The sequence below is a fragment of the Schistocerca cancellata genome, chromosome 8 (genome assembly GCF_023864275.1).
Source record: "Schistocerca cancellata isolate TAMUIC-IGC-003103 chromosome 8, iqSchCanc2.1, whole genome shotgun sequence".
NCBI classification, from domain to species: domain Eukaryota; kingdom Metazoa; phylum Arthropoda; class Insecta; order Orthoptera; family Acrididae; genus Schistocerca; species Schistocerca cancellata.
Genome location: NC_064633.1, coordinates 360405068 through 360422811, shown reverse-complemented (window position 1 = coordinate 360422811; position 17744 = coordinate 360405068). Strand labels below are relative to the sequence as shown.

Here is a 17744-nt window from a genome sequence, read left to right as displayed (position 1 = left end):
TTTTATTTGAGTTTTCAAAGTGTACCAGAGCTGCAGTCAAACAAACAAAAAATTAAATACATAAGTGTATTTCTTTAGGTGATGATTAAAACTCTCTCTTGTTCGGATCACGTAACAAAACCATCAGCCTTGTCAGCTTAATACAACAGTGAAATACAATTAATGTTTAGCAAGTTCATATGTTTAGGAGTGTAATTACTTGCTGGTCTAGTCTCACAAGGATTTGTACACAATTACAGTGCTTTTTTACATAAATATATTCGCAAACAAGTTAGCTACTACTGCCAAAACTATTATGCTTCCAAGGATATTTTTGCTCTGGCATTACAAGCAAAAGAAAATCCATACCCCCACCACCACCACATCAGTCGCATTTCATATTATTGAGGTAAAGTATCATCAGTGGTCTCTAATTAAAGATATTTTCTGTTAGATTTGTTATTAACATCAAAAAACAATTCATTAGCAGTTCGTTAGTTTTCACTTTAAAGTCATTTCTGATTGGTTTCATGCCTCCATCATGAAATATCTGTTAGCACATCTTGGGTGTTGTTCTTCATTAGACACTGACACTTGTAATTTGTTCTGCAGAACTGTGCATTTCTTACAATTTACACAGCACACTTTTTTGCACACCACTGTTTACTGTGTACTCTAAGTGTGTATTGTGTTTTGTAATGTTGCCAACATAGCATTGCCACTAGTCTGTCTTTGACCTGTACTTTTTTTATTTAATTATATTTGTGTTATTCTATTTAATAAGGTTGCTGCATATTTATATACTGCTTAAGAGTAGTGAATGGGGGAGGGAGAAGCAAAGATGAGAAAACGTAAGTGTATTGTGTAATGGAGAGTGAGGTTGAGGAAAATGTGTGTAGCAAGAAGTGCAGTGAAAAAGTGAAATTGGGAGGGGGGTCTGAAGGATGGAAAAGACTCTTTCGTTTTCCATGTGATTTTTTCAATTTTTTTTAGTGCCTGATTTCTAATATTTATTTGGTCATTGAGCAACTATTTATTTTGTATTAATGAAAATAAATATTGGAAACCAAGCAGCTTGTAAAATAATTGCAAAAATCACATGAAACAGAAAAGAGCCTTTACAATCCTTCACCTCCCCCCCCCCCCCTCCCTTCCATAAATTTCATTTCAATTCTTGCTCCTCATCTCTCCATCACACTACGATATACTTACGACGTGTCTCCAAACAATTCCGAAACTTTGTCCACAAACTTTTTCTACGCTTACCTTTTACTGATTGTCATGGTTTCCTTCAAAACACTGTCCTCCACAATCAATACATCACTCCCAATGCTATTTCCAATTCCAGAAGCAATCCTTGTATGTCTCTGCAAATTTTCTTTTATCTTGTCTATCGTTGTAGATCTTCGTCCTTTCAACAGGGTTTTCAGCTTTTGAAATAAAAAAGAATCTGCAGGGCCAGGTCAGGAGAGCATGGAGGATGAGGCAGCACAGTGGTTTTGTTTTTGTGCAGTGGCCTCGCACTAATAGGGATGAATATGCAGGTGCGTTATTGTGATGCAAGAGCCATGAATTGTCTTGCCACATTTCACGCCGTTTCCTTCTCACATTTTCTTGCAGATGTCACAATACATCCCAATAGTACCATCAATTAACAGTTTGCCCTTGTGGCATGAATTCATGATGAAGTAATCCTTTAAAGTGGAAGAAAACTGTCAGCATGGCTTTGACATTTGACCTGAATAAGGGTCATCTTTAACTTCTATCCAGCCATTTTTAAACCATGTGAACCATTCATAACACCAAGTACAGCTTAATCACTCATCACCACAGGCTTTCTGCATCATTTGGTGTGTCTCTGTAAAGATTTTGTCAAGTTTCAGCAAAATTTAATGCAGATGGTTTGCTCCACTTAATTCTGCCATCTTGAAATTCATAAACTGTGCGACACTACATTCTTCTCAATATAGCACTGAACAATAGCTAACAGACATACCACAATGAAACTTCCAGCAGTTACATATTAAATGCAGGCAGGTGCAGGGAAGTCAACTGCATTTCACTCCAAGGCATCACTGGTGCGAAATTATGAATGTTCCAGAATTTTTTGAACAGACCTCATATGTCTGCTCATCTTTGCTTCTTCCTTTTCCACTCATTACTCTTACACTGTATGTAAATACACAGCTACATAATTAAACAGATTAACATACACATAAGTAACTAAAAAAAAAAGTACAGGTTAAAGACAAACTTTGGTTCCAGCTGCCAGAGACTGTGGTCACGTGTGTGTGAGAGCTGCGTTTGCATGAGTGTATGTGCGTGTGTATGTTGTCTAATTTTGACAAAAACCTTGTTGGCCTAAAGCCAATTGTGTGACAGTCTTTTTATTGTGCCTTTCTGCAACTCAGCATCTCTGCTATATGGTGAGTAGTAACTATCCTTTTCATTATGCTGTTAAATCCCATAAAATGTAAATTTGTCTAGGAGAATACTGTGATTCACGTAGAGAAATACCTTAGAGAGGCCGCAGAAAATACCAACTGGTGCTGTTTCATTACTTAATGATTGTCAAATCTGGTGAGTGAATGTGTAAATGGCATTCTCACCATATAGCAGAGATGCTGAGTCGCAGATAGGAACAATAAAAAGACTGTCACACAGCTTTTTGATAAAGGCCTTGTTGGCCAAAAGCTCCTTTTGTGACAGTCTTTTTGTTGGCCTATCTGCGACTCAGCATCTCCGCTATATGATGGTGAGTAGCAACTATCTGTTCATGATACTGTCATAATCTGTCCTGGATTTTCCATTGTTTAAATGGCATTCTCAGTAGAGCAACCTTTCTGAAACCCAAACTGTGATTTGGTAAGGATTCTATTATTGATAAGGTGAGACATTATTCTAGAATACATCGTTTTCTCAAAAATTTTGGAGAATGTTGTCAGCAGTGAAACAGGTTGAACTGTATCTTATTTTGTAAAGATTTAAATTATTTCCAATATCCTTGTATATATTCTGTACATGTAGAATTAGAAGGACTACATATCAAAAGTACCTTAAGTTAGTGATGAATTACAAATTTCAGATAAGACTGAGCTTTTTACATGGGAACAAATTTTTAGTACAATACTCGAAACACCATCAAAACCAGATGAGCCTTTATTTTTAAGAGAGTTTATAATTTTCTTAATTTCAGAAGAAGAAGTTGAGGATATATTCATTTAAATTACATTTTCAACATACTGCTGTAATGTCGCTCTTGAACTATTTGTCCATATGCTTTTACTATATTTAAGAAATGATCATTAAATGCATTTGCTACCCATTACTCTGTGACCTGTCATTTATAACCCTGCCATTCATTTCAAAACTGCTGTTGTGTTGTTCTGTGACTGGTTGTCCTGTCTCCTGCTTCACTACATTCCATATAGCCTTATGTCTGTTGCCGAAAGTACTGATTTCTGAAATGTTGTGCATGTTCGATGATTTTTAATAACATTTTTCAGTAATTTTGAGTACTTTTTTGCAACTACTGCAGGATCCCTACTTGTTCTTGCCCTAAGACACATTTCCCTTTTCCTTTCACAAGATACTTTAACTCCTCTAGTAATCCATAGTTTTTTACCTGGCTGTGTAGTGTCCTTCCTGACTAGCTTATGCAGAAAGCTGTTTTCAAATAATGATACAAATTTATTGTGGAATAGATTAAATTTTATGTTAGAATTTTGTTCATTATAAATTACATCCCATGCCACCTCCTGTAAACTATTCTTAAAAACATTTGTCCTGGACTCATTAATTACTCTAACTGATTTCCACTGAAGAGTGTCCGCCCTGTAATGAGGTATGTTATTTATTGTAACCAACTGTGCATCGTGATCAGAGAGGGCATTTTTTACTGGGTAAACAGTTATTTCCTTACTTTGAGCTTCAGCCACTATCTTTATCCAACTGTGCTGGGAAGTTAATTACTGAGACCAAATTGTAGGATCCAAATAAGGTTTCCAGATGATTTTTCCTGTCAGAATCCTTTAGAAAATCTACACTGAAGTCACTGCCGACTATTAGCTGCTTGCTACTGTTTGACAGCTATCACAGTAAGGAATCCAGATTCCTCATAAATAGTTCAAAATTTCCCAGTGGAGATCTATATACAGTTACAATTAAAAGTGAACTATTTTTCAGCTTTAATTCCTGATGTCAGGACTCTGATGATATCCATGAATTTTCGTTAGCATATTCATACTTTTCCATTTTTCTGGGCCAGCATCCCTCCATAATAAAGGAACTGTTGAGTTTTGGAAGAACAAAGAATTATAATATTATCTGTCAGAGTTCTTAGCCTTGTAATATTCCTGTAACATATGTTATGCAGTGAAAGGGTCTACCATACTGAGAATGGTGGTTTATTATTTATTTCTGTTACATTTTCACTAGCCATTGCATTGTGTTATTTAAATAATCGTGTACTTTGTAGTGTGTGTTATCTAAATTGCATGTGTTTTTTTCAAATGTTTGCTGGCGTCATGCAATAATAGATATGACATCATCAATTGTAAATTACTTTAGTACTTCTCAACTGGTACATTGGAAGGTTCCCTTCCATCATGCACTTCACAAAGTATAGATGTATATCAAAGAAGATAATCAATTTTTGAAAATATAATGTAACTGTATAGATAAAAAGTCTACTCACGAAGCAACAGCAGGAGAAATCATATATAAAGGTATTGAAGTTTGCAAGCTTTTGGAGCCAGTGGTTTCTTCTTCTGGCAGAAGGGTAGGAGGGGAAGGAAGAGGGTTGAAGAAAAAGAACTGGTGAGGTCCATGAATGGGGAGAATTTGTAAAAGCACCTAGAACCGTGGGCTAGGAGAGACTGACTAGAGGGGATGAGAATGAGACAGACTGTTGGGGAGGGTGACAGATGACATATGAAAACCTGAGAGGTTAAATGTGGAAGACAGGGTAAGACAAAAGACCAAGAATACTGAAAAAATAACATATATGAGTTAATAAGAGTGGAAAGCTAAGTACGTTGTGTTATAGGGGTGAGGGGTGGGAAAAAATAGACAGGTCAGAAAAGAAAAGATGTAGAAAACTAAAAGGGAGTGAAGAAAGGAGCAGTTACTGAGAAGAAATGCTGATACCAAAGAAATAAATGTAAATTATGACCCAGTGAGTGCCGAGAACCAAGGACCAGTTCCCACCTGCAGAGTTCTGAGAAACTAGTGTCTGAGGAAGAATCCAGATGGTTCATGTTGTGAAATAGACACCGAGGTCATGACAGTCATGTTGTAGAGCATGCTCTGCGGAAAGTATAGCATGTGTTGCCAGTATACACCCTCTAACCATGCCCATTCATCCTAACTGATAACTTGGTGGTAGTAATGTCAATATAAGAGGCCAAACAGTGTCAACATAACAGCTGGCTGAATAGACCGAGTCATTGAACTTTGATTTTTGTAGTTGATGTGCTCATTGGCCACCACTCTGTACAACTATTTCTGGAATTTCACTATGTTGCAAGATGGTTTCAGCAGCAAGTAATCTTCATTTGTGAATGTTTTTGGATTCATAGGAAAAGTACCTGTTTGTCTGAACCCAGAAACAGCATTTCCTGTTGTGGTCCCATTGGATTATGCAATGTTAAACAATCTAGCATTATTATATGGAGTTACTTTCTGCAGGCAGGTGGATTTGATTTTGCCATCACATTCATGTCAAAAGGTAGATTTCAAAGGCGAATACAATGAGATTTCCAGTGGCTGAAGAAGCTGATGATGAGACGCTTGTGGTGGGATGCAGAGCACAATTAAGCCATTGTCATGACATAAATCATATGACTGTAATGTGACATGGCTACCATGTTTGTCCAATACCAGAAACACTTTATTGTCTACACTAGCCTGTGATTGATGAATGAAATGCATAAGCCAAGTACCGTATTTACTCAAATCTAAGCTGCACTCGAATCTTAGCCGCACCTGAAAAATGAGACTCGAAATAAAGGAAAAAAAAAAAAAATTCGCGAATCTAAGCCGCACCTGAATTTTGAGACTCGAAATTCAAGGGGACAGAAAAGTTTTAGGCCGCACTTCCAAATCGAAACAAAGTTGGTCCATTGTAATATGAGACACAATTTAGGTTGAATGAATGACGATATAGCTACAATAGTTTGGTTCAAGTCGTAAGTTTAGCAGTTAAGCTTTACCACGTAGCCATTGCTATGCGTCAGGCGCTCCGTCCGTATTTATACGGGTACCCTTCCTTTTTCACGTGCTTCGTCTGGTTTGAATCGATTGCTTACTTTGCATTGATCTGATAAGTGCCGTTTTCTTTGTTATAGGTGTTTGCGTCTCTCTTAAGCTGAATATGCATTACTGCACTGTATCATGCATTGTTTGTCGCATTCTGATAGTGCGTGTTTACGGCCTGCCGCGGTTTGCGGCATGGCTTGCTTTTGTGCGCGCTACCGCCGCATACAATAAAAAAAAAAAAAATAAATAAATAAAATAAAAAAAGAGAGAGAGAAGAATCATCTCATTAGCGAAACAATGGCAAGAGACTGCTATTTGTTGTTACTTACACTGCTGCTTTCTTTGATAATGATCAACAAGAATCAAATAATAGACTGCGTATGATGGAACATGTTCTGAACGAGAGTTACGCGAAAATTATTCTCTGTTTGAAAATCTTTGCGGCCGCTTCTTTATTACATCAAATTCTGCACAGAAATTAGAGTCATCTTAGATTTAAAAATCTAGTCACTTGCCGTGCTTCATTTCTGACTGTATCACTATTAGGCATATGAATAATACGAATATAAACACGACACAATACATATATTCTTCCGCGTTTGCTGTTGTCTCACTCTAGTTTCGTAGTTTATTAGGCAGACAGGATTTAAATGAGATAGCAGCAAACACGAAAGAATACATGGCAAAATGTTTATATTCATATTATTCTTATGGTGAAGAGAATACTGTATGTGATTCAAATTTCATCAGGTTCCTATTAGCAACCATCACTTCTCACAGATAGGAAAAAATTCAGAACGTAGAGTTGGCCATATTGACAAACATCCCAAACAGTCTTGCCAGTCAGATTTTCGTAGTACACTGAAATTGTGCTACATTCGAAGATGAACAATACGGAATTTGTATTTACTTCGTTGGATAATGTATGAAAATGCAGTGGTCGAAACTCGCGGCGGAGAAAAAAAGCTCGTCTTCCACTTTTATTTTTTTTAATTTATTTACTGACACAGAGGTTTTGGCGCCAGTATTTATCTTTGTGCCTACAAAGCATGCCTGCGTAGTGCTACATATATTCGACGGCAGAAGTTAGTTGGGCGGCACATACCAACATTTTTCATAACTTCCGCTTGCTTTGCACTCGATTCTAAGCCGCAGGCGGTTTTTTGGATTACGAAAACAGGAAAAAAAGTGCGGCTTAGATTCGAGTAAATACGGTAACGAATAAAGCTTTGCTTGGCCAACCAGTGTGGGAACAACTGTACAATGCACGTGGATGGCCATCCTTTTGCAAATGTGGAGATATTCTTTTTCTGAGGAATACAGACATAGGCGGAATGTAGCGCCCTGCATCATTCATGCAACAGATCGTGGTTATTATTTTCCCTCCCTTCCAACTAGCCACTGGCCAACTCTCTAGAGTTAACCACTTTTCCAGGGTCTTGGACAGTTGTCAGTCCCATTTTGTCCGTGTTAAAAACACAATCCGGTGTGAGAGCAAATTTTGTCCTCACAGCTCCCAAATGGTCAAAAAATATTTTTACTTCCTGTCAGTTAAAGTCTGTAAGACAGTTGATACTTATTGCTTCTGGTTTTTTAACACTTAAGGGTTCCCTTTCAGAAAATGATACGGCCAGCTCATTTTCTGCCATGACATTTGCAAAACCACTTTGTGGCTTTGCAGTGGAGTTAATCCATAAAAAATATGTCCATGAACTTTATTCATTCAGCCAAAGCTGTCTCCTGCTCTGGAGTAAAAACTGATTTTTGACCAAGAAATGGACCTCCTGAATGCCTCTTAAATTTTTTTTCATGCAGTGTTGTGAATGGAATGTTGAGCTGTTTTAAGGAATGCCCATCATTGATAGATAATATCAGCTGTTGCAGCTCTTCATCAGTCCATTCTCTCCTGGTGGTAGGCATCTGAAAGAGAATACAGTTTTACAATCTATTATAGCTTGAAGTAATATATATATAAAAGGCCAACAAATTATTATTTAAGTCTACGAGAGGTTGTGCCGATCACCTGATTGCCGTCCCCCACTCATTTGATTTGTGCAGCCAATCATGTGTGCTAAGGAGTTTCATAACCAAACACTACAATAAGATAGTTTAAAAATGTAAATCTCAAACTGAAATGATATTGGAAATATTACCAATACATTTGTGTGATTAACTCAATAAAAATATGAGTGCAATTGTTACTTATGTTGCCTCGAAGATGTGAAGAAATAAGAAGGAATTTATTGGACAAGCACTAGTGTACTCCAATGCAACAACAATGAGAAGCTTGGTTAGATGCCTATTGCAGTTACATAGTTCAGTGGACAGAGCACAGCACTCACTAGACTTTGCTTGAGCAGACTGTTCTAAAGTTAACACTGTGATCTGGGCTACCCACTGATTGGTGCCATCTCACTCTTCCCTACTACAGACACTTACATTAATGTATCACTGTCTCATAAATGTTGCAAAAAATAAAAATAAATGTTGGTTCAATTCGGAGCTGTACTGTATTTAATGTGCTCTAACCATGTGCACTAAAGTAAGTCACAAAAGTATTGCATAATAAGGCAACCCATTCTTGATATATGAGCCTAAAATTACTTATTTTACTATGTGCAGCAAAAGAAAATTCTTCAGCTACTATTGAAGTCCGATTAAGGCCAGAGTATGCAAGATGGAGGTACCACCTTGATGTACTTGCTGATGGGAAGAAGATATATTTTGACCGGAATGCTCTAAGGGTTCAGCATTTTACTGGTAAGCTTCCTGATAAGTTAGTAGTCTAATATGAAAAAATCTTTTCTTACATCAGCTGTTTTGCCTGTACTATCAGGTATGGTAGTGGGATATTTTCATTTCAGTTACTATGTCTAAATTGCTATAAATTTCTTATAACATGTTATTGAAAATTATTTTTCTTCTTTTTTATGGGATAAATATTTGCATCATTGTCAGGACAGTTGTTTTTAAAGAGATCTACTACTTTCATATCAATTATTGAGCTAGACATGTCATTAAAGAGCCTTCAGACAGCTTCTCTTGGTGCACTAACTGCCAGTTTGAGATCTCACTGCATAGCACCTTTAGCTTCCTTATGGTACAGGGCAATTTATGTCCTTATTAAGAAGCTGGATTCGGCTATCCCTCATTGCCCTGAAAGTCTGATATACAAGGTGAGACAAATAGGTATGGACAGACTTTAAGACACATTTTTCACACATAAAAAAGAAAATATCTTACACAAAGATTGGTTAAGAAACAATCATCTTCATCTTCATTATCATAGCACTTTAAGTATGGGATTCACATGGGAGCAGAACATACTGCAATACCAGTGAAACCTGTTTCTTACAAGAAATGTTCAAAATTCTGTCTTGGTTACATTTGGAAATTGTAATTCGTAGTTCTACTGCCAGTATTTTATTCCATTTCACTGAAGGCATAATTTCTTCTGTTAACATGTTACTCACCTTATTGCTTTACTTTTACTTAGCATCAAATATTTACATGGTATTTACAGGGTCCATGAGCACATGGTGGTTGACTATTGTCTGCCATGGACTTTGTTTCCAATATGGTGCAACAGAAGCTAAAACATCATTTTTGGCTGTGTCATGGAGCTTCTGTAACATACTGCGAACTCACACTTGTGGCCACAGCCAGAATTCATGTACTCTTTGTGATGTGTAATGCTCGAGACAAATTACACAACATACTGCTTTGAGGTTTCAATTAGAAACATTTATGGATGGGCCTGGATTAATTATCTTCACTGTCAAACTATCCAGTTAGTTATATCTAAAAACAAAGATGATGTGACTTACCAAACGAAAGTGCTGGCAGGTCGATAGACACATAAACATACACACAAAATTCAAGCTTTCGCAACAAACAGTTGCTTCATCAGGAAAGAGGGAAGGAGAGGGAAAGACGAAAGGATGTGGGTTTTAAGGGAGAGGGTAAGGAGTCATTCCAATCCCAGGAGCAGAAAGACTTACCTTAGGGGGAAAAAAGGACAAGTATACACTGGCGCGCGCGCGCGCGCGCGCGCGCGCACACACACACACACACACACACACACACACACACACACACACACATATCCTAGCCTGTGTGAGTGTATACCTGTCCTTTTTTCCCCCTAAGGTAAGTCTTTCTGCTCCCGGGATTGGAATGACTCCTTACCCTCTCCCTTAAAACCCACATCCTTTCGTCTTTCCCTCTCCTTCCCTCTTTCCTGATGAAGCAACCATTTGTTGCGAAAGCTTGAATTTCGTGTGTTTGTTTGTGTGTCTATCGACCTGCCAGCACTTTCGTTTGGTAAGTCACATCATCTTTGTTTTTAGATATATTTTTCCCACGTGGAATGTTTCTCTCTATTATATCCAGTTAGTTAGTTAAATAAGAGTCACAAGCCCTGCTTTGACTTACAACACATTAATCAATACCTCTGTAGATATCTTACTACCTTCATGAAAGATTCTGAGATCTGATCACTGGAATGGAATATGTTCACCAGTAACAGCTCTGTATACCACATCACCACAACAGTGAAACAATAATACAGCTCAAAGTCTGTAAGGAATCAGTCACACAAAACGTCACTCTCAAATTTGCAAGCAAATTGGCATGAATTAACCCTAACCAAGTCCATCACTTTTGTGCAACACCACCTCCACTTAGCAATTGACTTCACACTATGCCCTGAGATGTCTCTTTTTTCTGAAAAAGGTCTCCTCACTAATCCACAACACTCATGTAGAAAAATGGGAAGTGCCTAAGCAGAATTACATGCCTGCACTGGAAACACACTTTGGATGCTGTCAGTCTTCCATACTGCACTAAGTAACTTGATTGGTCACAAAGAATCAGCTATCAGTATTTGTGACTTCAGAAATAAATAAACAAAAATATCGCCTCTGGTGCAGAGGACATATAGCTTCTACACTCCACAAGACTTGATAGCATTGTGGCCAGATCTTTTCACAAAATTTTAACCACCAATATTCTCCTCTGAATGCAAAAATATTTTGTTGGCACCCATCTATATTGGGAGAAATGTTAATCATAATAAAAGAAGAGAAATTGTAGCTTGCATTGAAAGAGTCAAGTGTTTGTTTTTTTCGCATACTGTTTGTGAGTGAAACAGTACAGAGATAGCTTGAAGATTGTGCAATGAATCCTCTGCCATACACTTCATTGCAAATTGCAGAGTAGTCATGTAGATGTAGGATGAATCTTCCTGGTCACCCTCTACCATCTCAGTCATACTTTAAAATTCCCTGTAATAAAAATAAAAAACAACAACACCGAAGGAAACACATACAGCATAGTCGACACTTTGAAATAACACTTGAACTGTAGCAAACTGTGCAGAGTTGTAGAGCTTACCTCCAATCAAAGTTTACACTAAAGTTGTCGTTAGATGCAGTATTGTTAGCAATGATGTCAATCCCGCATGATGATTTCTAGTCCAGGAAAGGCATCACCACGTGAAACGTTCCTTTGTCTATGCCTCACACAAAGTCACACTCATGGCTCTAGCAAGAATCGACATACTCTTTGCAGTGTGTGGGACACAAAACAAACTATGCAACATACTGCTCCGTGGATTTAATTGGAAATGTTTATTGGTGAACCCAGATTAATTCTCTGCACTGTCAAAACTATGCACTCAGGTTAAACATATGAGGAAGCAAAAGGACACGTTGTGCCATTAAAAGAATTTTCAAGGGCCAGAAAGCATGCTATTAGCAGTGGTTTTACTTATTTGATGTGTTGTCTAATGTATGCTTGGAAGCAAGTTGTGATGTTCATGACCATACGTACAAACGTTTGATGTTTCCCAAGCAGGAACAAATGTCTGTCTCAGCATAGCATGAGACAAGTTTCAAATGTGACACACACCTCACTGACACTGTGTAAGTAATTTAATTACAATTTTAATACACAAGCATAATGATGTTCAGTAATGTGACCTGTCTACTGTTCTTTTGGTATTTTGCTGTAAAAGCATCTTGCATAATAAAACAGACAACCTATGGTGGTTTTCTAAATGGTTTCATCATACAAAAGTTAAAACCAAGTATCACCATTCCAGCTTTGCTACATTAGACAAGGTTAAACTTCACAACTCCAAAGTCAGTAATTGAGAGGAAGGAAACTAGGTTAGTGTTTTACATCCTGTTGACAATGAGGTCATTAGAGATGGAGCACAAGCTCAGATTTGGGAAGGATGGAGAAGGAAACTGGCCGTGTCCTTTCAAAATGAACCATCTTGGCTTTTGCCTTAACCCTTTTGTGGGCACATTTTTTGTAGTGACTCAGGAAAGCAATTTTTTCTAACTTCTCTAGGTATATCAGTAGTGATCTCATTACAAACAGAAACCGATTGTTGTCACAGTTTTTATAGGTGTGGTATAGTGTATTGCCACAAGATATCAGACACATCCATAGGGGGTAAAATGTATTCCCAAAAGCTTTGTCAGACAACAAAGATGGTGGTAAGCATGCTTGTCAAAGTCCACAAAAAGACACTAATTTTGTGGTAGTGTACTTTCAAGCCTCTTGAAGAAGCTACTTTGGCAGTAATCATACTTTTGTAGGGCCTTTAAAACAACATTATTTGGTGGGATGTATACTTCGTCCAGCCCTAAATGCTATATTTCACTACAAACAGAAACTACACCTGCTGCAGCAGACTTGTATTAGATGCCAGGGGTTTACAGAAGTGGTATGATGTATTCTCATAAACATAGTAAAAAAGAAATACACGTAGTGGTAGGTATATCTCTGGCCCATGAAAGGGTTAAGGGATTTAGGGAAATCACAGTAAAGTTAAATCAATGCCCAGATGGGGATTTGAGCTGCCATTCTTCCAGATGCGAACCCAATGTGCTAACCATTGTGCCATCTTACTCAATAATACTAATGAAAAGCCCTGTAGCTAATTACTTCAAGGAAAGATTTTGAGATTCAACCACTGGGCTACATTAACAGGTTAAATGGTTGCTAGCAACTCCCACTGATAATCACTATAGAACAAAACAGGAATATAGTTCAGTCAATAGGGAAACAGTCACAAAAAAACATCACACTCAAATTTGCATGCAAACAAATGAAATTTATTGGCACAAATTAACTCTAGCCAATTCTGTCACTCCAGCACCACTTCCAGCTAGTTAATGACTTCACACTATACTCAAAGGTCTCCCTTTTTACTGAATGTGTCCTTGCTTACCAAAAAAAGTGGGAAAATCTCTAAACAGAATTCCATACCCTTGCTAGGAAGGCACTTCAGATTCTGTCAGTTTCCTATACTGCACTGAGTAACCTGATTGATCACAAAGGACTAGCTTTTTACAACTTCAGAAATACACAAATTGAAACACCAGCTCTGGCCCAGAGGGCACTTCACTTCTTCACCCCAAGGGGACTGCTATGCTACTCCTTGATTTCACGAGCTCCAAAACCATTCCATGGAATTGTTTAACATGTGGGCATTCTCACTGGCTATTTTCTGCTCCTCCTTGCAGCATTTCTTTCAGGTCAGGCGGTGCCTCCTAGCAGGGCTTCAAGAACTGACTCTGCAATGAGTGTTGTAAACATCACCTGTCATGAGGAAATTAGTGACCCTTTAAGGCCACATTGTCTTCTGTTACTACCATCAATGTAGGAGAGATAAGGTAAAACTTAAGAAATCTGCTAAATTTTGGTTACACAATAAATCACACAAATCTAAAGGCTGTAAATTCAATTAATAATTAGAGATTACAATTACAAGTAAATTAAATTGGAATTATCTCCTAGATAATATTGGGTGGAAAGCAAACAAAAGACTTGTTATTTACTGGTAGAACACCTAGAAACCACAGCAGGTCCATGAAACAGATTGCTTATGTGACACTTATCCACCATCTTCTGGAGTATTACTGTGCACTGTGGGTTCTGCCTCAGATTGGACTGACAGAGGACACTGAATAGGTTCAAAGAAGGCTAGCTCATTTCATATTATCAAGAAAAAGGGAGAGAGTGTCATGACGTGTTACATGAATTGGGATGTCAATCATTAAACTGAAGGCATTTTTTGTTGTGGCAGGATCTTCTCGTGAAATTTCAATCACCAACTTTCTCCTCCAATTGAAAAAATGTTCTGTTGGTGCTTCCTTACATAGGGAGAAATGATCATCATGACAAAATGAGAGAAATCAGAGTTTGCACAGAAAGATTTAAGTCTTGTTTTTCTTGCATCCGTTCGAGAGTGGAACAGTAGAGAAACAGTTTAAAGGTGGTTCGATGAACGCACTTCCAGGTATTTAATTGGGAATATGCAGAGTAATCATGTAGGTGTAGATTGGTAGATGTACTGACTTTTTGCAGATAAGGATACCCAGTGTTTTAAATAATTATTTACAACAAGCCTGATCACTACTTTTAGTTATTACATTATATCCTTTTTCTGCAGTTTGAAAACTGTGTTCGTCTTTTGTGACCGTATGTCACCATAGGATCCTGGCTGTTACAGAGTGATTACAGAACCCTAAGAGCATAACAAGCTGATGACGTTCTTTTCACCACTATCTTTTTTTGCTCATTCCATGTGAATCACCAATAAACACTTTTCCATAAAAACTTTGTGTATGTTACACAATCTACAGATTTATTACATAATGTGACAGAACTGTTTTCCCTCTTTGTGCTTAAGTGTATGCTTTTTGTTTTCATTACATACTCGCCACTTGTGAACATCCTCCATGGTTTCATTTTCCACCTCAATTAGGTGTCCTGGTATTTTATCAATAACTATGATGCTACTGTCATCAGCAAAGAGGATGTGTCCTCCATGTTATATCAAAGACAATGCAGTAGTTGCACTGAAGTCATCATGATTTATGATGTTCCCCTGGACATCACAAAAGGTGGGACATGTTTCTTAATGTAGTGTGTGATGATGATGGACAGCAGTGCTGTGCTAGCCACAAGATCGGTAAAAGGTTTGTGTGATAGGAAATTTCATTCTTCCACCAGTGCTACTAAAAACTGCTGAATGGTCACTGCAGCATGTGGATGTGATGCAGTATGCCTCCCCAATGTATCCCACATATGTGGGACAGGATTTAAGTTGGGGGAATGGAAGGGTCAGTTCATTCAGTAAATATCCTTTCGTTTGAAGAGCTCCTCAACATGCACAGTTTGATGTGATTGCACATAGTCACTCATAAAAGTGAAGTCAGGGCCAAATGCACCCCTGAAAAGATGCAGTGTTGGACGAGTAGAGTGTCGCTATCATGTTGACCAGTGAGTGCACCTTGTTCATAGATTTGGAGGTCAGTGTGCCTATGCAACATCTTGCCCCCACACACCATTAACACTTGAGCCATCAAAATGATTATGTTTGACATCATTCCTGAGTGTACTAAGTAACTTCATATGACGAGAAGTTGGAACGTGAGATACAAGCAGGAACATTGTCAAAATTGATTGTTTTAGTGGTATATGCATTATTGTGTGGGGAGGCATAGTGTTGCAAGAGCATACTGACCTGTTTTACACAGTACACTCACTGGCAATTGTTAATATGACACTGTACTCCTTCTCCATGTGCAGCTTTTCAGGGGTTCATGTAGCCCTGACTTCATTTTTATGGTTGAAAAAGTGTGACCACACCCAACAGTGCAGGAACTCTTGGGATGAGAGGATATTCAGCAGATGGAAAGGCCTACGTGTTCCCCTGATGTAAAGCCACTGAGCATGCATGAAATTGGGAAACATATTGCAGCACATCCATCTGCATTGACAATCATCCAACAGTTGTCAGCCAGCTGGTGGAGGAATGGAACTCCCTACCAGAAGAACAACTTACCAGCTGGGTGGCCAGCATGGAGGCACATTGCAGAGCATGCATTGCTGTCTGTTGTGATCACACCCTCTATTAAGAACCATGTCCAGCTGTTTCTGATGATCTGGGAACCATCATGAATTGTAGTGTCTTTTGTGTAATTATTGCCCTTCAATAAAAGGGTCATTTCTTTTTGTCTCATTTCACATTTCTTTCAGGTACCTTCTGTCCTAATATTGCAACAGTTACTTTCGCCCTTAAGTTTTGCCCATAGTGTATTAAGAACATTATTGGTTCCAATACACTGCCTTAAGGCACACCTATATTTGTATGTTCCAAACTTGACAATTGTTTTCCTAAAAAATTATAATCAGCAAATATGTTGAACTATCACTACCTTTTGGACTGTATTTTCCAGGTAGGTCTGGAACTACTTGTTTGTTGTTACTCTTACACCTAGTGCTTCTAGTTTGCTTAGTAGCACTTTGTGGTCGACTACGTGTAAAGCCTTGGATAGGTTTAAGAATGCACCTGTAAAACAGTAATACCTGTCAAGAATTTCAAGTACCACTTTTGTGAACTGTGCAATGGCCGATATTGTATTTGTCTCACTTCAGAAGCCAAACCGTGCTCCATTTAAAGGATCATATTTATTGATGTAGCTTGTTAATATATCTTCCATGATTGATTCAATTATTTTTGATAATAGTGACAATAGTGATAATGGCCTGTAGTTTCCTGTACTCTCTGCATTACCTTTCTTCAGTAAAAGCACAAATAATACCTGAACTAAAGGACTCATTTATTATGTTTGTTAACGAGTTTTGTACGCTGTCTATGCATTCCTTTAGAATAGAACTGAAAACTGATCTATGTCTATGGACTTCTTATTTCTTCCTTACCTCAAGCTCTATTGTGGGTAAAGAAGCACATTTATCTTCTTGACAGAACACATTTGACAGATTGACTCAGATTAATTCTCACCTTCTAACATTCAGTACAACAAAAAACCAGCCAAAGTTGCAAATTTCACTTTTTTTATTCACTTACTGACTAGTTTCGGGCTGGTAACCAATTTCAAATCATCGTCCTAACTTTCACTTAATTTCCAGGCAGTTTGGAATAATTAGAATACAACTAAATGCTATTTGCATGGAAAAATGGACAACTGGTTTTTCTTCATTTTTTTTCCATGATACATGATGAGACGTGTGGTGGCCATAAAAATTGTGCCTTTTGATGTTAATTTGGTCTTGTGGAACAATATGAACTACAGAGGCAGACAGACCAGTGGTTTCATCAAGTTACTGGTATGACAAACAGTATGGTCTCCCACTAGTACCTTAAATACTGCAACATTAATACTTTTCTGTAATCTGTTATTAATTAGTCCATGGTTTTGATCTTGTTGACCATTAGATACCAACAATAAAGCTGTATCATTACATGATTACAGTGCTAAGTCTTAGTATAATAAAACTATACATTGAAAACAGAAAATACACAGTAGAGTTACCACTCAGACAATTGAAATCTCATCAGAGTTTCAGCAGTGAAGTCAGGATGTACAAGAAGGTAGCATACCAGGTCATCTGAAGTATATGGTGTACATAATGATGTATCTCAGAATACTGAAAAAAAAAGTTGTAGCTGTTACCATTAATAT

The 17744-nt window shown here is 37.8% G+C and overlaps 1 protein-coding gene across 1 annotated transcript in view; it reads left to right on the top strand.

Moving 5' to 3' along the window:
- The window catches only part of LOC126095180 (protein mesh), a 267125-nt gene that overhangs the window by 161275 nt on the left and 88106 nt on the right, over positions 1 to 17744 (top strand). The window contains exon 14 of the mRNA XM_049909911.1: positions 8860 to 8997. Within this exon, the coding sequence (XP_049765868.1) occupies positions 8860 to 8997 (138 nt within the window). The remainder of the gene's footprint in view (positions 1 to 8859; positions 8998 to 17744) is intronic.